Source organism: Hirundo rustica, chromosome 13 (assembly GCF_015227805.2).
Source record: "Hirundo rustica isolate bHirRus1 chromosome 13, bHirRus1.pri.v3, whole genome shotgun sequence".
Classification (NCBI taxonomy): Eukaryota; Metazoa; Chordata; class Aves; order Passeriformes; family Hirundinidae; genus Hirundo; species Hirundo rustica.
The window spans coordinates 19,590,198-19,615,179 of record NC_053462.1 but is presented as its reverse complement, the minus strand read 5'-3'; the positions used below and the strand labels follow the sequence as shown (position 1 = coordinate 19,615,179).

General features: G+C 52.6%; 2 protein-coding genes across 2 annotated transcripts in view; one reads left to right on the top strand and one right to left on the bottom strand.

Moving 5' to 3' along the window:
• SPG11 (SPG11 vesicle trafficking associated, spatacsin) overlaps positions 1 to 21,589 on the bottom strand; it is a 31,039-nt gene extending 9,450 nt beyond the window's left edge. The window contains 28 exon segments of the mRNA XM_040077309.2: positions 799 to 906; positions 1,247 to 1,447; positions 2,148 to 2,366; positions 3,098 to 3,257; positions 3,569 to 3,677; positions 4,185 to 4,390; positions 5,329 to 5,494; positions 7,207 to 7,273; positions 7,617 to 7,778; positions 8,407 to 8,552; positions 9,302 to 9,408; positions 10,076 to 10,279; positions 11,160 to 11,367; positions 12,075 to 12,244; positions 12,858 to 12,985; positions 13,535 to 13,606; positions 14,457 to 14,633; positions 14,776 to 14,954; positions 15,409 to 15,564; positions 15,655 to 15,781; positions 16,421 to 16,566; positions 16,786 to 17,149; positions 17,151 to 17,253; positions 17,823 to 17,960; positions 18,515 to 18,689; positions 19,244 to 19,471; positions 20,221 to 20,405; positions 21,346 to 21,589. Coding sequence (XP_039933243.1) covers positions 799 to 906; positions 1,247 to 1,447; positions 2,148 to 2,366; positions 3,098 to 3,257; positions 3,569 to 3,677; positions 4,185 to 4,390; positions 5,329 to 5,494; positions 7,207 to 7,273; positions 7,617 to 7,778; positions 8,407 to 8,552; positions 9,302 to 9,408; positions 10,076 to 10,279; positions 11,160 to 11,367; positions 12,075 to 12,244; positions 12,858 to 12,985; positions 13,535 to 13,606; positions 14,457 to 14,633; positions 14,776 to 14,954; positions 15,409 to 15,564; positions 15,655 to 15,781; positions 16,421 to 16,566; positions 16,786 to 17,149; positions 17,151 to 17,253; positions 17,823 to 17,960; positions 18,515 to 18,689; positions 19,244 to 19,471; positions 20,221 to 20,405; positions 21,346 to 21,551 — 4,617 coding nt within the window. The 5' untranslated portion in view covers positions 21,552 to 21,589.
• A 725-nt stretch (positions 21,590 to 22,314) lies between these two features.
• On the top strand, positions 22,315 to 24,982 carry CIAO2A (cytosolic iron-sulfur assembly component 2A). The gene is made up of 5 exons (XM_040077065.2): positions 22,315 to 22,475; positions 22,725 to 22,889; positions 23,381 to 23,430; positions 23,757 to 23,802; positions 24,522 to 24,982. The coding sequence occupies exons 1-5, from the start codon at positions 22,352 to 22,354 to the stop codon at positions 24,617 to 24,619; spliced, it is 483 nt and encodes a 160-aa protein (XP_039932999.1). The 5' UTR covers positions 22,315 to 22,351; the 3' UTR covers positions 24,620 to 24,982.

Below are 24,982 nucleotides of genomic sequence, written 5' to 3'. Positions count from 1 at the left end.
AGAATTTAAGGTTTTAGTGAACAGTAATATGTATGGGGCAAGATGGAGGATTTGGGGTGTTGTCTGAGTCCTTCCTCAGCTTCTTCTTCTGGGTTTTGGGTGGTTTTTTCTAATTGGGTGAAAGGGTCTGCATTGCAGGCCTTGGATGGTCATTACTGGGTTAAAAGTATAAATAATATGGGTGTCACCTCGTTACTGGGTAATTAATGACCTCGGAAATTTTCTGACTTGCTAGCTAGAGCTCACAGCTCGTGAGACTGTAAATAGATAATAACTAATTACTAACAAACACCGAGCCCAAACACGAAACCGCGGCTGCCGTGCGTTAATCCCGGCTCTGACAGGAAGAAAAGAAGATTAAAGCCCCACACAGGGTGTTCCCCTCCCTGGTGCTCTTGTGTGGGGATGGAAGGGGCACCTGGCAGGGGCACAGGGCCCTGGCACTGCCGAGGGAGCACCCAGGGGTGCTGGGCTGAAGGTGAACAGCAGCCCACCAGAGATGTGGGCAGGGGCACGAACGGCCAGAGAGAATTCAGTGTTGGACAAACAGCCCCTGTCGCTGCTGGAGCCCTCCCAAGCACATCTGGGAAAGGGAACCGAGCTGCCTGAGCCTGAAATCCAGGAAGGAAAACCGCCGAGGACAGGGAATGTCGGTCAGCAGCACGCTGAGGGAACCAGAAAACCGGGATGGAAAGGATTGCTAAATACAGCATCTGCACGGAGAGACGGGGCGCAGTGTGTGGAAAGCCTGGCTGCTAAATCCCAGCGATGACGTTTAGAGAAAATCAATTTCCTTACTTGTGTGAGGCTCTCCTGAAACTCGGCCAGTTTGGTTTTAGCTTCGTTGTACTTCTTACAGTTCATGCACAGTTCATACATCTCCAGGAGGTGCAGCAAAGGGGAATCCTGTAAGACACAAAACCAGATGATTACAAACTCCCAAAATTACCTCAATAAATAAATCATGCTTAAAAAAAAAAATCATCTATTATTTCATTCAAAAAACGTAGATTTTGTCTTCCTCAGCAGCAGAACAATGAAGCTTTAATTTGTTGAAACTGCATGCGAGGTTGATGTAGGATCTACAAATCTGTGATAACTGGATGAACTCCCAATGTGGCTGGGCATTTCAGTGGATAGCCAGGTTATCCTCGGCACAAAGCAGGACAGAGGGGGATTTACAGGCCCAGGTGGCGTGAGACGCATCAAACACGCCCCTGAAACCCCTGAAACCACATTCCCTCACCTTCAGAAAGAGCCGGAAGCCGTTGAGGAGCGTTTTACTCTTCTGCCTCCTCAGGAAGACTTTCCAGAGGACAGCGAGGTCCTGCAGGTCCCACCGGGGACCCTCCGCCCGGCCCCGGCCGCGGGCGGCTGCCTCGGCCCTGGTGCCATCGTCCACAGACGTGATGATCCAAACACACAGGCACGAGATGAGGTTTGCACCCTGCAAACGCCAAGAGGACGGGTTCACGCCTGCCCTCGACGGTGGGAGGGGAGAATGAGCCCCACAGGAACACGAGAACAGAGTCACAGATCCCCCCAGAGCACGTTAGAACACGAGAACAGAGTCACAGATCCCCCCCAGAGCACGTGGGAACACGAGAACAGAGTCACAGATCCCCCCAGAGCACGTTAGAACACGAGAACAGAGTCACAGATCCCCCCAGAGCACGGCTGGGCACACAGGAACATGAGAACAGAGTCACAGATCCCCCCCAGAGCACGTGGGAACACGAGAACAGAGTCACAGATCCCCCCGAGCACGGCTGGGCACACAGGAACATGAGAACAGAGTCACAGATCCCCCCGAGCACGGCTGGGCACACAGGAACATGAGAACAGAGTCACAGATCCCCCCAGAGCACAGCTGGGCACACAGGAACATGAGAACAGAGTCACAGATCCCCCAGAGCACGGCTGGGCACACAGGAACATGAGAACAGAGTCACAGATCCCCCCGAGCACGGCTGGGCACACAGGAACATGAGAACAGAGTCACAGATCCCCCCAGAGCACGGCTGGGCACACAGGAACATGAGAACAGTCACAGATCCCCCCAGAGCACAGCTGGGCACACAGGAACATGAGAACAGTCACAGATCCCCCCAGAGCACGGCTGGGCACGGCTCTCCCCCAGCACTCACCGGGCAGCAGGCTGCCAGCACGCTGAGGATGGGGGCCTGTGCCCGGAGTGCTTGGGCCAGCAGGAAGCAGGAGGGGCTGGGCTGCTCCTGGCACTGCAGCAGCACCTGGAACAGGCTCCCTGCAGGGGCAGCGCCGGGCTCGGCGCCCAGGAACCTCCCCAGGGCCAGCAGCAGGTGATCCCGGAGCACGGCAGGGAAATCCTGCAGCAGGGGAATGACCTGTTGGGAAAACAGCACCAAAACCTCGTCAGGCCCAGGGGCGAGAGGGCGGCAGGACGGAGGCACCGAACGCACCAGACACTCTCCAAATTCCGTTCTTGGAGCGACTTAGGAGACCTGGAGAGGAAAAAGGGTTCTGTGGCTGTGAATTATTCCAATGAAAGACTGAAACCCATTCTTGTCCACGAAGCTCAAATGTCTCCAGAGAGCCCCAGTCCTGTTCTCTCTTGTAGTGCAACAACAGAGCATGAAAAAACTCTACTCGGGTGCTTTTGTGGAGTTACAGATTCTTCAAAACAAGTTAAAATCCTAGGCCTGCTAAGCATCACCTTACCTGCAATTACCCAGTTAGCTTCCTCACATGACGTTTCCCAATTGCTTTTATGGGAGTATTTTATTCATTTTTAAATCACGCTCAAAACCAAAGGCGGAAAATTTGGATTCTTGAAAGTTTTGAGTATCTTCACCAAAATAATCAGCTTGAGTTTTGAAAGGAAAGATGAGTGGCTTCATTGTAACTTACACTGAACATCTGGCAGCTCTCCAGTTAAAAAAAAAAGAGCAGTAACTACCAGAGTTTAAATTAAATTTACGAGTGTGAAGTGCTACCACAGAGTCCAAGGGTACTGACATGCCGAGAGAACGGGATCCCAGGGCCTGCTGAGGCTCCTGCTGTCCCACCCTGGGACATTCTCCTGTACAAGGGCCAGTTCAACGCACAGACAGCTCACCTGGGCTGGCTGGTGGCCGCAGAGCTGGCTCTGGACGAGGAACTGCAGCCACTCGTTGGATTTGGCACACTCCCTCAGGAAGGACGTGCTCGGCTCCAGGTTATGGAGTTTGCAGAACTGCATGACCAAGGCCCACTGCCTCCTGGAGTCGCTGGATGTCCTGCAGGGGATTTGGAGAGCTCCAGCTGCTCTGAACCGCGGTATTTGCACGCATGCTCGGGTGTGAAGTGAGCCTGTGGCCCAGAGCCACTGCACACAGCAAGAGGGGACAGCCAGGGTCACTGCAGAGAGGCCAGAGCCCCTGGGAGCACCCAGCAGGGCAGGGCCTGTCCCCTGCTGCCCTCTCTGGAGCGCCCAGCAGGGCAGGGCCTGTCCCCTGCTGCCCTCTCTGGTGTTCTCTGCCACAGGAATAACAACAGCCTGCGCTCAGTCTCCATCCCCCAGGTAAGCCCTCAGACCCGCTGCTCTCACCTCTTTACTCCTTGGTGCTCAATGCCAGCCCAGAAGGCCTCTTCCAGCCAGGTCAGAACTGCTGCTGCTGCTGCTTTTTCACCATCAGCCAACTTTGTCAACTTCTCCACTGTTTGAGAGAACACATTCCTGAGGTGCTACCTGGGATCAGAGCCAGGGCAGCATTTCCCAGAGAACCAGCAGCTTCCTGTGGCCCTGGAGTTGGAAATTCAACTTTCTGCAGTTATTTCTAGGATAAACTTAATTTCCCCCCTACAGCTCTGAACACCTGATCTCCCTGCAGGTGTAAGAGTTTTCAAATAGGAAGGAGAAAGGAGATTTGGCAATGGACTTCGTTTAACTCTCTGTAATATTACTGCAACATCAGGCTGAACCTCACTAATATCAGTCTTGGGCAGCTGCTGGACAGCGTCTGTTGGATCCTGATACAGCTGCACCACTCTCCCTGCCTTACTCCACACGACGGGATAAAAAAATGCACCTTCAAAATTAGCAACAAACCCAGGAACAGAAGAACAACCAAGTTCTCAGCTGCTTTCACTGCACCGCTGAGCCAGCAGGGCAGCATCCAGGAAACCCAGAGCACCCGTTCCAAAGCAGCCAGAGCCCCGCTTACCCAAGGAGTGGCTGGCGTGGCCGCGGTGAGAGGCCTGGCTCCCGCTCCCGTGGCCGGCGATCACGCTGGCGGCGCCGAGCTCCACGCGCAGGCGCAGGCTGTCCAGCCCCAGCAGCTCCAGGAAGCAAACGCAGGCCGCCGCCACCGAGGGGACACCCAGCGAGGACACGGCCAAAACCTGCGCCTCCCGTGCTGCCTGCAGGATCCTGCAACGGCCAACAGCCAGGGGTTTGCTCCCCTGCAGCACCGGGGACCCCAGGCAAAGCAGCACGCAGATCAGCACGGGCCCGGAGTTCCGTTTTTATAAAAAGTGCCAGCGTGAGGATGAGGGCTCACAGGTTGTAAGCAGAGTTGGGAATTTAATGTGTTCATCAAACGCTAAAGCTGGTGGAATTGGTGCTGTAATTAATAAAACAGCCCCCCAGCAGCCGAGGGCAGAGTTTGCAATCCACCGCAGCACCAGGAACCCGGGTCTGACCTGCAGATGGTGCCAAGAGGAAAATGCGCCCAAAGGGTTTTTGCACAGCAGTCACTGAAACGACCCCGGGTCCCTGACTGTCTGCTAAACCCTGACGTGACTCTGCACTAATGCACGCTGCCCTTTTTGCCCCGGTTTGACCTCTTTACACATGAGAAACAGATCTGTGGAGAATCAACAGAGAGAAACCAACAGTGACAATTACACAAACCAGAGAAACAAAGTGATTTGTTCTAATTCCCACACTAAACAGCCGATTTCATGTATTCAGGCAAGATGTCTCATCTGACTGAACCCTTCTGAACACCTGATCTTGAAGCTTCAGCCGGAACATTTAAATTCCATCAACCTCCAGTGCAATTTTTTTGCCTTCCTAATTAAACTAAGGAAGTGTCACAGACAAGGGGCATCATTTTCCTGTGAGGTCACCTGGGGGCTCAGGTTCCTAAAAAGAGCCCAGCCACATTTGATCTGACTGGAATATTCTCCTGGCTTCCCTCGCCCAGGCTCCACTGAGGTGATTCCAAGTGAAGCTCACCTCCCTTCAGGTGCTGTTTGATTTCTAACCCTCAGGACAGCCCCGGCTGCACTGCTCAGCACGGGTGTGCTGCTGGGGAGGACGAATCCCCTCCTGTGCTGGGGCCTGGCCCTGCTGAGGACACTCACAGCTGCCTGGGGGTTTTGCTCCTGGCCAGCTGCTGCCCCAGGAAGGTGCCGAAGGCGAAGGCGGGGCGGCCGTGGAGCAGGTAGAAGAGGAAATCCAACCTCTCCAGCACGGCGTGCCTGCTCACCAGCTCGGGGCTGGAGAAGTGGGGCAGCTCGCTCCAGGCATCTGGGAAGGACAGAGCAGCACGGTGAGACACAGCTGAACCCAGCAGAGTGACACCAAACACAGCACAGCAACATCAAACACTGCTGAACCCAGCAGAGAAACACCAAACACAGCACAGCAACACCAAACACAGCAACACCAAACACTGCTGAACCCAGCACAACACCACCAAACACAGCACAGCAACACCAAACACTGCTGAACCCAGGACAGCAACACCAAACACAGCACAGCGACAGCAAACACTGCTGAACCCAGCACAACAACACCAAACACGGCTGAACCCAGCACAGCAACACCAAACCCAGCACAGCAACACCAAACCCAACACAGCAACACCAAACACAGCACAGCGACACCAAACACAGCGACACCAAACACAGCACAGCGACACCAAACACGGCTGAACCCAGCACAACAACACCAAACACAGCAACACCAAACACGGCTGAACCCAGCAGAGAAACACCAAACACAGCACAGCAACACCAAACACGGCTGAACCCAGCACAACACCACCAAACACAGCACAGCAACACCAAACACAGCGACACCAAACACAGCTGAACCCAGCACAACAACACCAAACACAGCACAGCAACACCAAACATGGCTGAACCTAGCACAGCAACACCAAACACAGCACAGCAACACCAAACACAGCACAGCGACACCAAACACAGCTGAACCCAGCAGAGCAACACCAAACACAGCGACACCAAACACTGCTGAACCCAGCACAGCAACACCAAACACAGCACAGCAACACCAAGCACAGCAACACCAAACCCAGCTGAACCCAGCACAACACCAAACACAGCACAGCAACACTAAACACAGCGACACCAAACACAGCGACACCAAACCCAGCAAAGCAACACCAAACCCAGCGAAACCAAACACAGCTGAATCCAGCACAGCAACACCAAACACAGCACAGCAACACCAAACACGGCTGAACCCAGCACAGTAACATCAAACACAGCACAGCAACACCAAACACAGCACAGCGACACCAAACACGGCTGAACCCAGCAGAGCAACACCAAACACAGCACAGCAACACCAAACACTGCTGAACCCAGCACAGTGACATCAAACACAGCACAGCGACACCAAACACAGCGACACCAAACACAGCGACACCAAACACTGCTGAACCCAGCACAGCAACACCAAACACAGCGACACCAAACACTGCTGAACCCAGCACAGCAACACCAAACACAGCGACACCAAACACAGTGACACCAAACACTGCTGAACCCAGCACAGCAACACCAAACACAGCAACACCAAACACAGTGACACCAAACACTGCTGAACCCAGCAGAGCAACACCAAACACAGCAACCCCAAACGCAGCAACCCCAAACGCAGCTCCCCCGGTTTAATTCAGACCTTGGCACATCCAAACCACACTGAAATCCCAACCCCTCACTGGGAAATCAGAGCTCTGCATCACCTCAGCTTGCTTTTGAAATAAAACATTGGGTTTTCTATCTCATATTTAGAAGAAGTTCTGCTTGTGGAAAGCTTAATGCAAAAATCTAGCGTTCTCGTTCAAAACCCAATTTTAGTGAATTACACTGTTTTTCTTGTGAAAGAAACGGCCTTCTGAGTAAATTTATCTGCCAAATAATTCCCCTGGAACGTAATTTGTTTCAGGTGCTCAGGCTAGGAAAGCATGTAAACCTTGGCAAGAGACATACCTGACACAGCAAGAGTGTTTGTCGACTGCCAGCCAAATAATTTCCTGGGGTCAAAGGGCGTTAAGGACTGAAAGATCAGAAACAAAATATATTGTGGCAGCTTAAGAATTTCACATCACTGTCCTGTAACTCTCGCCTTCTAATTCCCTTCCCGTTACAAACGTTTTAAAATTTAAATATTGTCATTTCTGCCATATTAAACACCTGGCCCGCTGAACACTGCGAGGATATCCCTCTCTGACACTCCAGCACTGCAAACTCCCGGGGTGCAGAGAGCACCTGGAAAAAGCAGCTCAGGAGGAAGCCGTGACCTTCAGCTCCACATCAGGGACCCCAGAGAAAGAACCCCCGGCCCCCGGCTGCCAACGAACTCCTCTGTCCCTGCGTCCTGCCAGAAGCACTTTGTGTACCTGCAGAAGGTGGTAGAGAGAGATGTCAGGAGGCAAAATCCCGTGAGCAGTGCAGGAGGGGAACAGAGCAGCCTTGAGCTTGGGGTAAGGGGTCAGGGCCATTTTCAAGAGCTGAGGATCAACTTTCTTCAGAGGCTTTTCTGTATCTTCGCTCTGAAGGACCTACATCGCAAACAAGCGGAATTAATTAGGAGGAAACTGCACTGGATAACAACTAAACAATTCTGGGGTGTCCCAGGCCACCTCACGGGAATTTGGCATGCAGTGGCAACACAGAAAGTATCATCTCGGGGTTTTTTGGTTTTTTTTTTCCGTGAAATGCTTTTAAGTTGGATCAGAGCCACGTTCCCCAGCACAGATGCTGCAGGTGACTGTGCTGTGGATCAGGACACTCTGGTGATGGCTCAGGGGGGATTTTTCTATAAAAGCCACGCAGAATCCTTCCAGGAAAATGAGGAGAGCCAGTGCAGGACAGGGGGAGCAGCAGGACAGGGGGAGCAAAGAGGGAGCAGGGGGAGCAAAGAGGGAGCAGGGAGGGAGCAGGGAGGGAGCAGCGAGGGAGCAGCGAGGGAGCAGCGAGGGAGCAGCGAGGGAGCAGCGAGGGAGCAGCGAGGGAGCAGCGAGGGAGCAGCGAGGGAGCAGCGAGGGAGCAGCGAGGGAGCAGCGAGGGAGCAGCGAGGGAGCAGGGAGGGAGCAGCGAGGGAGCAGCGAGGGAGCAGCGAGGGAGCAGCGAGGGAGCAGCGAGGGAGCAGCGAGGGAGCAGCGAGGGAGCAGGAGGCCCAGGCAGTACCTGGTCGATGCCCCCAGGCCCATAGACCGTGGTGGCCAGGGCCAGCAGGGTCCTGCCCTCCAGCAGGATGCTGCTCACACCCCCCTGGCTGCTGGGAATCAGCATCTGAGCGTTGGCCAGACTCGCCTGGAAAATCATCTTGGGATCTTAGAAGGAAAAAAAAAAAAAAAAAAAGCGACATTTGATTGCGTGCAAAACCGGTATTACATCAGCAATCACACATTGCAGCTGTCCTCTGACTGTCAAAAATGCTGAATTTTCTACTTTTTGTTGTCCATTTTCCTCACTTTGCCTATGAACACAGGTAAGATGAGCTAAGGTTTACCAAGTTTTCCCCAAACTACAGCTTTGCCTACACAGACTGGCTGGGGTGGAGCCCCAAGTTTAGCACTGGTGTGGTTCAATTCTTTATCCTACACTGATCATGCTTTCTATAAAAAGCTTCACTTGGGATTATTTTTGTCTTTTGTTAATGCGTGACTCTGCAGAAGATGAAATGTTTTAAAAAGTGCAATGAGTCAGGGGCACAAATTCCACTGGTTTTCAGCAAAGCAAGGGCAGAGAAATCAAAATGCACCACAGGGACCAGAGGTAGGTTTAATTTTAATGGGATGTGCATTTTCTTATGAATTCTGCTTCTGTTCAACCTGTTGGGGACGTAACTGAACTGGAGGTAACGATGATCGCACACAGGATGATTCTCCCTTCTGTGCAGCCTCCGGATCTTTAAGCACAGTTCAGGCAGGAATTGCAATCCAGATTTCAGGGATGAAGAAGTGACAGGCAGGGAGGTGACTGGCCATGGCCAGAGGCCTTGCAGCAGAGCAGAGTTTAATCCAGCTCTGCCAAACCCTGGGCCAGGGCACGACCGTCAGTCCCCCTCTGAGATTCCTACCTCGGGGATTGCTGGCAACCCCTCGGCACTGCACCAGGAACTCGAACCAGGGATGTGCCTCCTGCAGCTCCTTCTTACCCAGGACAGGGCAGTTTGAAGGGGTTAAACTGGAAACAAACAACAGCAGAGTGAAAACACAGGGCTGGAGAGCACTGATGTAGCACGGCATTAAAGGTCTGGAGCATCTCACGGGTGCTATGGCAAATACAAGTGGTCAGACAAACAACCAGAAAATGATGGAATGGCTTTTTTCCTAATCCACTTCTACATTCCTGATAATTCCAGTGTTAGACTGGAGTTGGAGCTCAGAAATTTTAATTACCGAGCATCCCTTTGGTGGGAAGTATCCATACAGCTCCAGGATCTAATACTGGTACCACATTAAATCCCAGCTAACCCCGGTTCAGGGGGAAAGCAGCAATTTCCTTATCTGTGAACATATCAGGAGTCAACCCACACTTGTGCTTAAGAAAGTGTCTGAATTCTGCATATTCTGAGCTTCTAAAGAGCGACTTGTCTTGGCTCATTTAGGATTGTATTGCTTACAGCATTATACTAATTACTGCTGTGATTGTTTCCTTTCATGACTGACACACAAATTAATATTAAGACAACTTGAATAAAGCTTCAAGACACAGCTTAAAATCTCACACACTGCCCCAGGGTTTCTGCTAAACGACACTGCCACTGAGGAGAACTTTCCCCACCAACTGTTCAAATTGTGTTTCCTCCTCTGAATCTGGGCTCCCTCATGAGGGAGGGAAGCACTCCTACCTGTAATAGTCCAGGTAAGTGTAGAGCAGGTACTGCAGGCTGTGCTCCAGGCAGTGCAGGACAAACTGGGCGTGGAAATCCAGGCCACTGGCAGTGCTGTACTTTGGAACAGGGTGAGGATTCTGCAGGACTCCTCCGAGGCACGACAACCTCTGGAGCAGGAGCTCAAAATCGTCCAGCTCAGAACGGACAAAAATTCCCTTTCTGCCAGGAAAAAAAAAAAGCACAGACACTGAGCACACAGTTCTCTTTGACAAGTTCTGACGGGTGCTCTCAGCTCAGAACTGGAGCAGACCTTTCCCTCTCAGGAAACAACTCCCTGCTGAGGCAGACACAACGTGCCACAATCCATCAGCCTGTGCCCCAGCGACACTGTGGTCACTGCAGGTCACCGCACACAGCGTGAACAGCGAAATGCTCAGGATCTCCTCCCTCGCATTACAGCTGGAATCAGGAATACAACCACTGGGAAACTTCCAGGGGCTGAGGGAGGAGTGCTCCTGCTCCCATGGCCCTTACTGTTTTCAGATAACTGAAAGTGACTAAAACGTGACTAAAATCACATTTATCACTGGATTCGTGCTGTTCCCAAAAGGAGCAGTATAAAAACCATGATCTACCAATGTTACCCTGGTTTTTCTGAGTTTTTTAAAGCCTTTTGAATTCTCATAAAATGGAGTCAGACCTTTTAGTTACTGTACAATATTAGGAGCAGTTTCTACCTTTTTCCCACAGATGTAACATAAACAAATCCTTTGTTTTTCATTCCCTGTCCTTTGATTGCACATTTCTAACCTGAAAACAATTGTAACTGACAGTTGGTCTGGCCAGTTGGCTTGAGAGGTGAAAACTCTAAAAGCCAATCTTCAGCCAGACCCACAAATGTATAAGAAGTAAGAAATAAACAAGGAGGCTCTCTCTCTGCCCTGACTCAGCCCTGAGCTGGCATGGATGAACCCCTCTGCCCTGCGAAATTTGTCTACGTGTGATTGCTTTGCGTATCACGATAACATACCAAGGACTGCATTTCTGATTTTGGCTCCACACAGGAAGGAGATTCAGTGTGAAGCCTCGGGGGCCCTACCTGGCCAGCTTGTTCAGGATGTCCTGTCTCATGTAGGTGCTGCACAGAGTGCTCCTGTCAACGATGTCGGGGCTCAGGGGGGGCCAGGCAGCTCGGCCACTCGGAGCCTGGCTGGGCTCTGACTCCTCAATCCAGGAACAGACACTGGACCAGTCGTGCTGGGCTGTCAGGTGCATCCAGAGAACCTCAGCGCTGCAGCTCCTCAGTTCTGTGTTTCAAAGAGAGAAATGGGTGAAACCAGCACACACAGACGCTTCTGAGGGAAATACTGATATTTTCTTACACAGAGTTATGGAGTGGTTTGGGCTGAGACCTTAAAGAGCATCCAGTTCCTTGGGCAGGGACACCTCCCACCATCCCAGGCTGCTCCAACCCCACCCAGCCCGGCTTGGGGCACTGCCAGGGATCCAGGGGCAGCCACAGCTGCTCTGGGCACCCTGTGCCAGGGCCTCACCCCTCCCAGGGAACAATTCCTGCCCAAAATCCCATCCATCCCTGCCCCCTGGCAGTGGGAACCATTCCCTGTGTCCTGTCCTTCCAGGTACCTGTTTTTAATGAACAGCTGCCAGTGTGACACTGAGATCGAGGGTTTGTTCCAGCTTTTGGAGCCCCATGTTGGCAGAGCTGGAAGGGATTCCCCAGTGCAGGGAGTGGGACAGGGGCAGAGGGTGGCAAAGGGTGGCAGAGGGTGGCAGAGGGGGGCATTCACACATGGCCATGCCTCAGGCAAGCCCCTTCCAGCTGCCTCCAAACCCTTAACTGCAGGAAGAGCCCAGCCCCAGGATGGAACAGGGTGAAACCCATCCTTACCCACCCACACTGCCAAAAAATGAGTGCCCCTCCCACACAGGCGCCGTGTGCTGTGCCAGGGAGACCCGGGTGCCCAGGGTAAGCCCTCGGTGCCACAGCACTTGCCTTGGCGTGGTTTCCTGGGCAGCAGAATCATCTCCTGCAGCAGCTGATCCCAGCAGAGAGCCCAGTTAAACATCAGCCGGAGCCTGCTGCTGCCGGGGCTGCCGCAGCCCAGAGCTGCCTGCTGCCCGCACGGCTGCTGCTGCCTCCTCCAGCTGCTCCAGCTGCTGAAACTGCAACGGGCTGGGCTCAGCCTGGGCTGGGCTCAGCCTGGGCTGAACGGCCCCAGCACAGCCAAGAGCAGCTGAGCCGGGCCCAGCAAAGCTCCCAGCCCGCGAGGGCCAGAGGGCCTGAGTGCAGCTCCAGGGCTGAGAAATAAAGAGCTGCCTCCTTTTTCCAAAGCTGGCACGTCAAATTATGAGCATGGTAACAGTTTTAGTGTTATTTAACTGTAAAAGGAGTTTCCTAGGTTATTCAGTTTGCTGTGTTACAGACGCCGCAGATCAAAAACACAGCAAACATCTGAACACAAATAATTGAGCAGGAATTCTAATGTTATTATTAAAAACGCTTCATTTGAAGCAGCAGAGCTCTGTCACCCTCAGGATAGTTTGTCATGACTCACACAACAGTTTGTCACGAGGGAACATGACAGCAACTGCCAGAGTAATGGGAAAATTACTCAGTCCCCAAACCGACACTGATTTCTGCAGAGACCAGTGTGAAATTAATGAAATTAAAGGCTGTATTTGTTAGGGCAGTAAATCCCACAGAATGTAGAATCCAGCACAATTTAAATCCTGTTAATGCTATTAATTGATAATTAAAAGTAATAATCCACATTACCTGGAAAGAGACTGAGTCTCTATATTTTCCTTGAAGGATTCCGAGTACAAGCTTTCAACCTGATGCACAAAGTCTATCATCTTCTTCTCTTTTTCAGAAAAATAATTTTCTTCTTGTAAGACCTTCACCTTTAATTCAAATAAAAAGTGTTACCTCCAGCTGCTAAAGTATTGCCTCCAAATTCCCCCAGTTTTTAATCTATTTTTAACATATTCACGTTGTAAACGATCCTGCAAGCGCGAACAACAACCCAACTGTAGGGAAAAAAACAACTGCTGGAAGCATTTTAAATGACAAGAGGACTCCAGGCCATGTGAGAGAACCAGACCAGAGCGGGGACAAACAAATGACGTTTGAAGAGCTCTGGACTTTAACTGCACAGGGACAGGGCTGCTGCAGAACCGCAGCGGGAGGGCGCAGGCACGAGCCCTGGCTGTCCCTGAGCTCTGGCTGTCCCTGAGCCCTGGCTGTCCCTGCTCTGAAGGGTGGCTTGGTGCAGGGCTTCCCCCAGCACAGCAGCCTGCAGGGCACGGGCACGAGCTCTGGCTGTCCCTGAGCTCTGGCTGTCCCTGAGCTCTGGCTGTCCCTACTCTGAAGGGCAGCTCAGTGCAGAGCTTTCCCCAGCACAGCAGCCTGCAGGGCTCAGGCCTGGCCGAAGCAGCCGCTGCCGCACTCACCAGCAGCTCCCGGACGCGTCCGTCCTGCGTGTGAAAGCAGATCTTGTGCAGCTCCTGCCTCACGTCAAAGCCCTGCCACAAAGAAGACACTCGCTGTCAAACGTGCCCCCGGAATGCGCTAAAAAGATCAAATTCAGGATGAACACAGCTGCTTTCCCTCCGGAGCACGCAGCCCTGACAAACAGGCGCGTGCCAGTCCCTCAGGGATGTCCCTGCTGGAACAAACCCCGGGACTGAGCCACCCTCACCCTGCTGCTCAGCCCCTCACTGGCACGCCCACAGCCAGGCTGCCCCAGCAGCTCCTCAAACAAAGCCAACTTTAACCAGCTCCAGCTGCTTCTGGCAGAACCAGCCCATGCACAGCACCCCGAGGGGCTGCCCGTGCTCCTGCTCTCGTTACACACACCAGCGAGAGCCACCGCTCCCCTCGCAGCCCACACAAGATTCTACCGAAGGGAAAAAGCCTCAGCCCGCCTTCAGCGTAAAAGGAAACCAAACCAGAAAGTTCTGTGCCCATTTCATCGGGACTGGCCCAGGGCCAGCACAGGAGCAGTGACTGGGCTTTGACAGGGTACCTCAAAGCCTGCTGCCAGCTCCCCTGGGCAAAGGTGCCCACCTAAACCATCGGCTACCGAAGGGACTGCACCAAGAGCTCAACTGGCTTTTTTGGATTGCCTCACCAGCGCCAGAGTGCTCTCCACGCTGTGTTCGACTCACATTTCCTTGTTGTTTATGTTCACTGTTTTCCTCTTTTGCTAAAACTTTTCTTTTACAAAGCACATCCACAGAAGTTGTCTCGCTATTGCTTTAAGCCATTCTGACAAGTGCTGGACGCCCTCAGAGACTTGATAAACATTCATGAGTTTCACTCCACTCCAGACACGTGCCAGGATTTTATCAAAGCACCCCGAACACCTCTCACCATGTTCCTCAGCAGCTCTGAGGCCTCCCTGGTGCTGCCCTTCAGCAGACAGTCATAGGCCAGGCTCAGACCCGTCTGGATGAACTCCTGGAGACTCTCAGCAGGATGCTGCTGCCTTCGGAAGAAGATCTGGGCCTCTGGTATTTTGTTGCTCAGGATGGCCTCAGCAATGACTTCCTGAAGGGAAAAACACGGAACAAACTGATCTGCATCATGCCTAGGTTGGTTTTCTTCCCCAGTACTTCCAGGTATTTCCACATAAATGATCTCCTTATGTAAACTTCAGCACAGCAGTAAAATCTGGGTTACTCAGGTTCACCTCTGGTGTCAGTTTTTCCCATTCTTGGCTCTCTTCTATCTCAGGCAGGTCCTCATCCAGGTCAGCTCCCGTGTGCCCTGGGGAGATGGGTGGTCGAGGGTATTTCCTCAGGAACTTTCTCAGCTTGATGATGTAATCAGTCAAAATATCTGCAGCCTTCTGCAGGAATTCATCAGGCTCTGCCAAAAGCACCCAAGATGTCAGTTAAATGGGAAGGAACAGACAGGATTTTAATGTTTAGCAAGGCTGAATTAATAAATGTGCTGATGAATAAACAAAACCCCTTCAGAGGGGAGAGCACAGCAGCTCTGTCCCCTTCCAGGCAGTGATAGCACAGCACTCCCAGCACCCTGTCAGGACACAGCCACAGCCCCACAGAGCTCCCTGCCCTCACTGAGGGGTTTTCCTGCCCAGGGACCACTAAAGGAGAACTGAAATTTGTATTAATCCAACCAGTTATTAGTCAGGTAAGTCCAGTCTAAAGCACAGGGGTGAACATCCTTCATTCACTTAATTCCGGTATTTTTATCTTCATTCCAGGCAAATTTAGGCTTTTAATTAAAAGAATTAGCTGTTCTTACTCACTGAAATGATGCCACATTACTAGACATGACCCAGCAGGAGTGATCTTACCCTCTGTGTGCACAAAGATTTCCTCCAGCTGCTTGGTAAGGAAAGTCAGGGTGAGGTTCAGCAGCTGCTCCGAGAAGTGTTTGCTGTGAGGCTCCATATCACTGTCCTGGATGGCTGAGCAGAGCAAGTTTAGAGCTGGCCTGAGCTCCTCCAAATCTGCAAGGGTTCCAGAAACAGTTCACACACCTGCACCCCACACAGAGCCGCAGGGAGAAAGGGGATGGGATAACCTCGGTGCTCACTTACTCCTCAGGTAGGACTGGGAGGCTCCATCCCCAGGGTGCTCAGGGCAGGGAGCACACAGGCTGAAAACGCTTTCTTTGCTTTTTAAAAACAAATCCACCGTGTCCAGCTGGCGATTTTCCAAACCTGCCTAGACAAACGTGAGACAGAACAATTAAGCATGGGTTCTAAACCCACACACTGTGCACTTGCTGCTGGGATTCTCACTCCATCCTCAGTGACAAACTAGACAGGCAGAAAACCAGAAGGGATTTAAACTCTGTGTGCAGCCTGAAACAACAAGGTGACCTGCACAGCACCTGCCAGGCTCCTGCAACAGGCTCTGCTCAAAGCCTGCCCTCTATCTTCACACCCAAAAACGTTATTGCAGCAATATAAAGTAAATACTACAAGAATCAGGACCCTGAATAAGCTTGCAGCAATTTAATAAGAACAGTACAATAACAGAAATCTAGTTCCAAGGATTTCTTTTCACATTTAACATGTTGCAAGAGGACAAAAATTGTTGCAGAAACTGGCAGAGTTGCCTTTGGGTCCAATTAAGAGGGAATTTTGGGCATCACTTTATTCTCTTCTATTTTATTAATGTGCATTCACTTTGCTGCTGGATTTCTTCCTCTGGGTTACTCATCTGCTTGGGGTTCTGCTGTTTGTTTAAAAACTAAACCACTTCCTTTTGCCCCTGGGTTCGAGGCACACTTTTAACTGCGTCTAAACCATTGCTAAGCTGCATTCAACACCCGAAATGGAGAGTTCATTGCTTCCTTACCTCGAGGGCATGGATGGGAATGGAGCACCTCTCCCACCCATTGAGGCGACACACGGAATCCACCACGCCGGCGCTGCCGAACAGCATCAGCCTGCTCAGAAACTCCTCCTGACTTAATCCAAACAGGACCAGGGACAGACCACGCTCTGGAGGACAGAACCAAGCCACAGCTAAAGGCAGAGCAGCCCCTTCTTGGGCAGCAGCACCTCCAGCCGCTGCTGCTCCCAGAAGAGTGAGGCAAAGCTGCGGCGGCTGTGGGTGGATTTCACCCGGGTAGGAATGCAGGGGAAGTTACCCAACAGCAGCCAGATAAAACACTAAAAACCCCTAAAGCAGCTGTCTCAGGACAGCTTATGACCCCTCACCTGTCAGCAGCAGACACAGTGGCACCTCTGCACTGCACTCCACGTAGACACTGCTTCTGCCGAAGTGGGAACACGTCACGTCCCGGGACTCAAAATCCCAGAGCACCAGGGACAGCCCCGTGTCCTGTGCCAGCACCACGAACACAGCTTTAGCTCCAGTCACCAGTTTACACTCCACTTTCACCATTTCCGGGGCTGCTCCCACGGGGATCTGTGCCCACTGCTGCCCTGCATCCCCACGGGCTGCACCCTGGCTCTGGAGCGCTCGGGAAGCCGCCCACGTCACGGCCCGGGGAACAAAGGCCACCATCGTCTCTGGATCCTCACAGATTTCAGGATCGTGATCCTCAAGATGGGTAAAAAAACTGATACCAAGGCAAATTCGAGTCGTCCACCAAACCTGGAGAAGGTGGTGTTCTTCTTCTCCTTACTCTGTCCCACAGTGAGGATAAGTGTGCCTTCCAGGACCTGCGGGGGGACAGTCACCTGTAACACCAGGGATTGCTCCAACCAGGTAAAGCTTCCTCAGTTAAATAAAATGCACTCTGAGCTTACAAACTCCATCCAGCACCCTGCATTTTAACCTTACCATGGCCTCTTTATTTGCATTTAAATACTCCCTGCAGCCAAGCTGAGTGACCACAGCTGTGTCAGCTGACAGTGTCCATGTTTAACATTTTTAGTTAAAAGTTTTCTTTTCTTTACAGAAAATTCCCCATCGATTAAAGAACAGTAGAACAGAACTGAATCCAGAACTGAATCTTTCTTATCTATACATCAGGTTATAATTGACATGTTTAGTCAGTATCAATACTCTAAGACTTAAAGGTAACCCCTAAGCAGCAATTCCCGTTGGGAAGCTGTTCAATGCCCTGCGTAAAGCTGTCCTTGGTCCACCCTAAACTCAAAAGATTTACACCAGAATGGGCTGATTTCACCTGTCACAACTACAGTGGAAAAACAAATCAGCAGCTTATTATCAAGGATCCAAAGGAGGCAAAGCCCAGCCTGTGCCAGGAGGTTCCTCCCTTCGGTACCTCTCTGTGCGGAATGGTGACGACAGGAGCTCCATGCTGTGCTCAGAACTGGCCAGGTCATCCTCATCCAGTCCCTCTGGAGGCTTCACCGCAAGACTTTCAGGATCTCTCTTACAGAACAAATGTTCAGGGAACTGTCTGTGAAGAAATAAATATGAATTTTCACCTTGCTCAGATGATTGAAGATGTTTTTTCATGTTTAATTCCTCCAGGAGCTCTCAGCGCAGTTTTCTCTCAGAACAACAGGTGAGCCATCAAAACCTGATGCTTTTTGCTTTGAGGTGGACATCACCTCTTAATTACCACCTGGCCCTAATTTATCAAGCTAAATGAGCACAGCTGTACCCATAGAGTTTGGTAATTCCATACCCCACAGTATTTCCAAAAGGTGCCAACATCCACCCCTGGCACTGAGAGCATCTAATCTTCCTGGAAAAAAATAACGATGAAGGGCAAGACAAAGTTTATCTTATTGCTAACACACAGATTAAAGAGATGTGACACAGTTTCCTTTGTGAAAGCGACAGAGAATAAATTAGAGCAAACAACGAAAGGACAATCTTTAAGCAAAGAGGAAATTTCTGCTCTAGCACAGAACTGGGAATGAAAAGCTGCCAGCACCCCGATGAGCACAGGCCCAAGATCAGGGACCTGCGAGGGTCAGTTCAGCCCAAACGGAACGGGAGCCGTACCTGAAGTAGGTGTTGAGCTGCACAGCCAGGGCACGGTGGCAGGAGCTGGTCACCACGGCCGTGCTGAGGTCAGGGGACACTGCCAGGCCAGCCAGGGGGGACACAGGGGCTGGGCCAGCCCCCAGGGCCACGCTCACCTTCCCGAGGGTGGCACCATCGGCGCAGTCAAATACATCTGCAAACAGCATCAAGGAAAAGCCCAGGCCCTGGAGCGCCCAGCAGAGGGGATGCACACGAGGGGAAGGGGCTCAGTGCTGGAGGAGAAGGGGCTGAATGCTGGCTCCAAGAGGAGGGAAGGAAACCAGACTTTATTGCACTTCAGTGTGCCAGAGCAGGCGAACAGGAACAGGTTAAATCCAGCTGCTGGTGGGGGTGACAGCTCTGAGCCCCTGCTCCAACACACAACCCTGCCTCCCAAGCCCTGATTCCCTGTGTGCCTGCAGGTCATTCCTGTTTAATTAGGCAATGAGGTGACAGTAGGAGTCAGCCTGTTTACACACAGACCCATGGAGCAAAGCCATTAATGAAACCCAAGAATCCAGAGGGCAACAGATCTCCAGTGGGGTGCTGGGGACACAATTACGGCACTTCACCACGATCACCAGCATCTGGCTACACAACCTTCTTTGCAGGCATCACTTAAATGTATGTAAAGGCGTTTCTGCACCACTCTGGCAGCAAAGAAAAGCAGCTTTGTTCTCCCAGGTGATTTTCTCCTGCAAAGGATACAGATCCAGCCAGCACTGTCCAACAGGAAGAGGATCCCCCTGCAGAACTGGGAGTCTGTTATTCTGCCCACAGCTTCCTGAGGCAGAGCCAGGGGGAAGCAGCCGCAGCTCTCCGGGGGTGAGTCCTCCGCAGGAAAGCTCAGGTGCACCAGGACAAACTGGTTGAGCAGAAGTTTGCACTTGTTGTTTCCAAAAGACAGAATCTTCACGGAGGAAATTGAGGGCAGGCCTGTAAATTAAAAGGTGTTTAAATTTCGGATTATGGCCAGCCGGGACTTTTGATATATAACGGAATCCCGAGAAAATGACAGCTCAAATTCATTGCCCCAGCTACCATCCTAACACAAGCTGGGACTGTGAGTTGGGGTGGTTGGTTTTAAATCTCACTTTCTGTGCCAGGGGCACTAATTCTAGAACAATTTCCCAAAACTTTTTATGTGGCTTTTTCAGTGGACAGTACTATGAAGAACATAAAAAATCAGCACAAAATAGGATTTCTGTCAGCACTGAGGAGAAAAGCTACAAACTTTGGAAATAAAATATTTTAGGAAGGGAGACTGTTCAAGAACATGTCAAACACCAAAGGCTCACTCTCACTATGTTTGCTAACCATAAAACACAAGATTAAATGTTTAATCAGTCTTTGCAGGGTTATTGATGAGCCTGTCTCTCTTTCCTTCCCATCAGTCCCAACATTAAAGTTAAAATTTGAGCGAGCAGGCTTCCATGTATTTTATTAAAATTCCTTTTAAACTTTGCATCACTCAAACATGACTCTACAGTTTAATTATTTCTAACACTGCCACCTTTGAATACAGAAATGTCCCCGTTATTTTTCAAGCCCATGAATCCTGCAGATCACACTGGATCAGTGTGGAGGGACCTGAAATTCCCCAGTGCTCAATCCCACTGCCTGACGCATCCCAGCAGAACCAGACTGGAATATTTCACACGTGCAACACATTGAAATTTACTCACTAATGCTTTTAGCCTCCAGGAGCTTTTTAAGTGTCGCCTCCTTACAACTGTGCAGGGAATTCGGGCTGTGTTTTCCATCCTCCACACTGAATTCATAGACAAACAGGTCATGGCTTTGACCAAGAGCCAGGAGTTTTGTCTTGTTTGACTGCAAACCATCACTTTCCGTGCTGTCCCACATGAAGCTGGAGATAAAACATTCAGGAGGGTCATTGGCTTTATCCCCTCTCGCCGCTCCCCACGCTGAGCAGCTCTGGGTGTGCACTGATGATGGGCAGCACCCCCACTTCAGCACTGAAGGCTCTGCTGCCATCCCGCCCCTCCCAGCACTGGAACTGCTTCATCCTGGGCAGGACAGAGCCCGAGGAACACCAGCTCCTCCTCCTCTCCGGGATAAAGGGGTTTCCATCCTCCTGCCTTTTTCACTTTAGTCACCCAGGACACGAGGGATGCTCTGCTTCAGGATTCCCAGGAGGGAGAACACCAGCTCTGCCAGCAAGGGACAGCAGAACACATCGTTCATTTCCAGATTTTCCCTTGTTTTTTGGGCCGAGCAGCTCTCCAGGTGTGTCACACCTGCTCCGTGGTGATGGGGAGGGGGCAGAGCGAACCAAGGAGCGGAGCCCTGTGAAACGTTCCCCAGCCCTGGAATGTCCCCGGCCAGGCTGGACGGGGCTGGGAGCAGCCTGGGACAGGGGAAGGTGTCCCTGGAACGGGATGGGCTCTAAGGGCCCCCCAAAGCCGAACCAGTTTGGGGCTCAGCGAGTCTCTGAACAGCGCCGGCGCTGCCGGGCAATGCGGATGCTCCGAACCAAAGCGTGACCGCGGCTTGGCTCAGCACGGAAGCTGCCAAAGCAGATGTTAAAGCCCCCGTGTGACCGAGTGTCACCGCGGGCTGGCCCCGGGCACGGCACTGGGGCGTGAAGCCCACACTGCCCGACAGACAAAAGGCTTCTGGTGCGCGTTGGCTTTCGGATGGATGCCCTGCGGTGAGCACAGCCAGCCGAACGCGGGACACGAGCCAGCACCGGGGCTCCGGGAGCGCTCCCCGCTGCGGGCCGCAGCCCCGTCTCCCCCCGCCCTGCCCTGCCCTGCCCTGCCCAGCCCTGCCCGGCCCGCACTCACTCAGCCCAGGCTCCCGGCAGGACGCTGCCCCGGGCCCGCCCGGCCCCGCCCGGCCCCAGCGGCTCCAGGTAGATACCGGCGGGGAGCAGGAGAGCGCCCAGGGCGTCCCGGGCTCTGCTCAGCCGCACCCGCGCCCATCCCCGCGGCTCCTCCGAGCGGGGCACCAGGAGCACACGCAGCTCGGCCCGAGCCGCCGCCGCCGCCATCCTCCTCTTCCTCGTTCTCAGCGCCGCCCGCCACGCCTGCCCCGAGCCGCCGCCATCTCGGCGGGGCCGCCCCCCGTTCCGGTCAGCTGGGAACCGAGCCGCGACTACAACCCCCAGCAGGCACCGCGGCGCGGCAATGCGCGCTGGGAGCTGTAGTCCGCGCCTCTCTTAAAGCAGAATTCTCTTTATCTTTAAGAAGAATTCTCTGTTTCTTAAAGCAGAATTCTCTTTAAGTAGAATTCTCTGTTTCTTTTCTCTGTCCCTGTCCATTCCTCTGATCTCGGTTGCAAATGGATCCCCATGGACTTCTGTGTCCCCACTATGGGGCCCGGGCTGTCCCGGGGGTCCCTCCGTGTCCCCACTTTGTGTTCCGGGGGCCCTCGGTGTCCCCACTCTGTGTCCCGGAGCTCTCCCAGGGGTCTCTCCGTGTCCCCACTCTGTGTCCCGAAGCTCTCCCAGGATCTCTCCGTGTCCCCACTCTGTGTCCCGGAGCTCTCCCAGGATCTCTCTGTGTCCCCACTCTGTGTCCCGGAGCTCTCCCAGGGGTCTCTCCGTGTCCCCACTCTGTGTCCCGGAGCTCTCCCAGGGGTCTTCCCGTGTCCCCACTGTGTCCCTCCGTGTCCCCACCCTCACGCGGCTCCGCGCGGGGCCAGCCAGGAGGAGCATGAGGGGCCGAGGCCCCGCCCATACTGGGCGTGGTTTCCGTCTCTCCCCTGCCATTGGCGCTCCCCGGCCCCGCCCCGGCCCCGCCCCGGCCCTCACGGAGCGCAGGGCCCGCGGGCCGATGGCGGAGCGCGGCCATGGCGCTGGCGCTGGCGCTGCTGTGGCAGGCGCTGGGCCGGGTGTGGCGGAGCCCCGGCAGTAGCTCTCGCCATGAGCCCCCGAGCCGCGCCATGGAGCACGACAGGGCCATCGAGGTCTACGGTGACTGCCGGGGGGCGCGGGGGGCGGTCCCGGTTTGCCCTTGGGGGTCCTGAGGGGCTCGGAGCGGTGAGGGGGGGCCCCGAGGGCCGGGACAGGGAGAAAGCGCCGCGTTTGGATTATTGGGCTCGTTTGGTGAGGCTTCCAAAGGGGAGCGGCATGGCCAGTGCTGGGAAGGGGGTGCTGGTGGAAATACCTCCTGTGGAAGCCAGGGAAGATCCCTTACCGCCGCTCGCTTGTCTCGTGCCTCAGATATCATCCGGACCATCCGGGACCCGGAGAAGCCCAACACTTTGGAAGAACTGGAAGTGGTGACGGAAAACTGCGTGGAGGTGCAGGAGATAGGGGAGGATGAATATCTGGTCATCATCAGGTTTACACCAACAGTACCTCATTGCTCCTTGGCCACTCTCATCGGTGAGATTCCTCCAATTAAATCAGAAATAAAGAGCATGAGGTTAAGTTGAGGTTGTCTGGGTGACACCGGTCCCAGTTCAGATTCAGTCTTGCCTGGCTGTGTTGGTTTGACCAGGAATTGCATCTTAACCAAAAGCCAAACCAAGCAAAATAAATCCCCAAATCCAGAGAGAGGGGGACACCCATCTGTTTTTGTCATGTTAGGGAATCTCCTCAAAGAGATCCTCTCAAAACTCTGCTGGGAAGTGGTACAGAATTCCTTCTTTGTATTCTCCAAGCTACTTCATTAATGTTATTAATTGACAGTTTGTCAGCTCTTAAATTAAGAAACAAACAAACAATTACAACTTCCTGCTTGTCCCCTTTCCCTCTGTGGCTTGTGCTCAGAATACGAAAGGACGTTGGCTTTTACACAGATTGTTAAACATGGATTCCCTGAAAATGCACCTTGAATTTTACAGGAAAATCTCTTTTGTGTTCTGTTTCAACAGGCCTTTGTTTAAGAATAAAACTTCAGAGGTGTTTGCCTTTTAGACACAAGGTAAAGTGCCTGGTTTGAAGCCTATTTTAAATTCCCTGGATGAATGGCAACCTCCCTAAATTAAACCTAGTGATTCACAGACCTTTGGAGACTTGACCAAAGTAATTTAAAGAATACATTAACTACCTGAGGCTCTCTGCAGTTGATTTGCGGGCGGCTGTTTTGTTTTTACAGCTCCCAGCTGAGCACTGCAGGGAGCTTCTTGCCACCCTCGTGTGGCAGCAGGGGTGACAGGCCCTGTGTGTGTGTGGGACAGAGTTTTCCTTCCAGGAGGGAAAATGTTCCAGGGCTTGTGGTGCTCCTAACGCTGCCGATCTCTCCTGCAGCTGGAAATCTACATTTCTGAGGGCACACATTCCACGGAGGAGGACAGTGAGTAGAGCTTGTGCACGCTGCTGCTTTGGCCTCTTTGTGCTCTGTCCTCCGCTCCCCTGCCCTCCCAGAAATTCAGACCTTGAAATCCAGGTGTTCCCGAGGCCGTGGTGACTCTGACCACCCGCTTGTTGGGTTTTACACCAAAGCCCCCTCAGCTCTGGCAGGTGCTGTGTTTGTAACAAGAGGAGGTGAATTGCCACGAGGAGCTGCCTCCCCGGCTGATCCCACTGGGCCGGAATCCTCACACCAAATTTGGATGCTCCTCAGTCAGTTTTTGCAGGATCTGTCGGCACAGAAAGTCTGAAACTCTCGGTGCCCAGGGGTCCAACAGTAAAGCTTGCGGGACGTGGGTGTTGTGCCGGAGCCAGGCGCTGCCCTAAGCGGCCGTGGAGTCCTGGCAAACCCGGCCTTGAGCCTTCAGTCTCTGCCAAAAATGGGATATTTTGGTTAAATAGCTACAAACTGAACCTGGGCTACTAATTTATCCTGAACTTCACTCTTAATTTTGGGATGTATCACCGGAACACCTCACACCTTTTCCTGAGCTAGCAGAGTGACCCAAATCCTTATTTCCCCATGGCTGCTTTGTGGTGACTGAGCTTTCATCTCCCTCCTTCCCTGTTTCCCAGTGACCCTCCTCCTTTCCTCCTGAGCACCCCCACGGCCTGGGGGTGTCCCTGGAGCTCCTGACCCCCCTGTCCCGGGGTGTTTTGCAGTCAACAAGCAGATCAACGACAAGGAGAGGGTGGCGGCGGCAATGGAGAACCCCAACCTGCGGGAGATCGTGGAGCAGTGCGTGACCGAGCCCGACTAGGGACCCTGCCCCTGGGCACAGCCCTGCTGCAAGCTGAGGGAAATAATAATAATCAAGGCCTTGAGTTTAATACTTGAGTTATTTTTATCTTCCCTGCATTTTTGTTTTTTGGGTTTTTTTTTTTAAGAGAAATGGTTTATGAGATAGGTTTAAATGATGAGGAATCGGTCTCTGAAGGAAGTCCAGTGTATAGCGATGGAAGTTTGTAATTTTTGGTGCCCAGAGGAATATTTTGTGATTCAGAGCAAGGCACCTGCATTGCCTTCTGAGAGACGCTGTGATATAAATTCAGTTTTGCAAGTTAAATTTCTATGTTGTTTCAATCGCTGCACTGTAAAAATAAACCAGATTCTTGTACTGAAA

Bases quoted from the DNA above. Each gene is read 5' to 3' on its own strand.
- CIAO2A (XM_040077065.2), top strand. From the start codon at position 22,352: ATGGCGCTGGCGCTGGCGCTGCTGTGGCAGGCGCTGGGCCGGGTGTGG. The intron at 22,890-23,380 runs GTGAGATTCCTC...CTGTTTCAACAG, and splicing joins CTCCTTGGCCACTCTCATCG to GCCTTTGTTTAAGAATAAAA. The intron at 23,431-23,756 runs GTAAAGTGCCTG...TCTCTCCTGCAG, and splicing joins GTTTGCCTTTTAGACACAAG to CTGGAAATCTACATTTCTGA.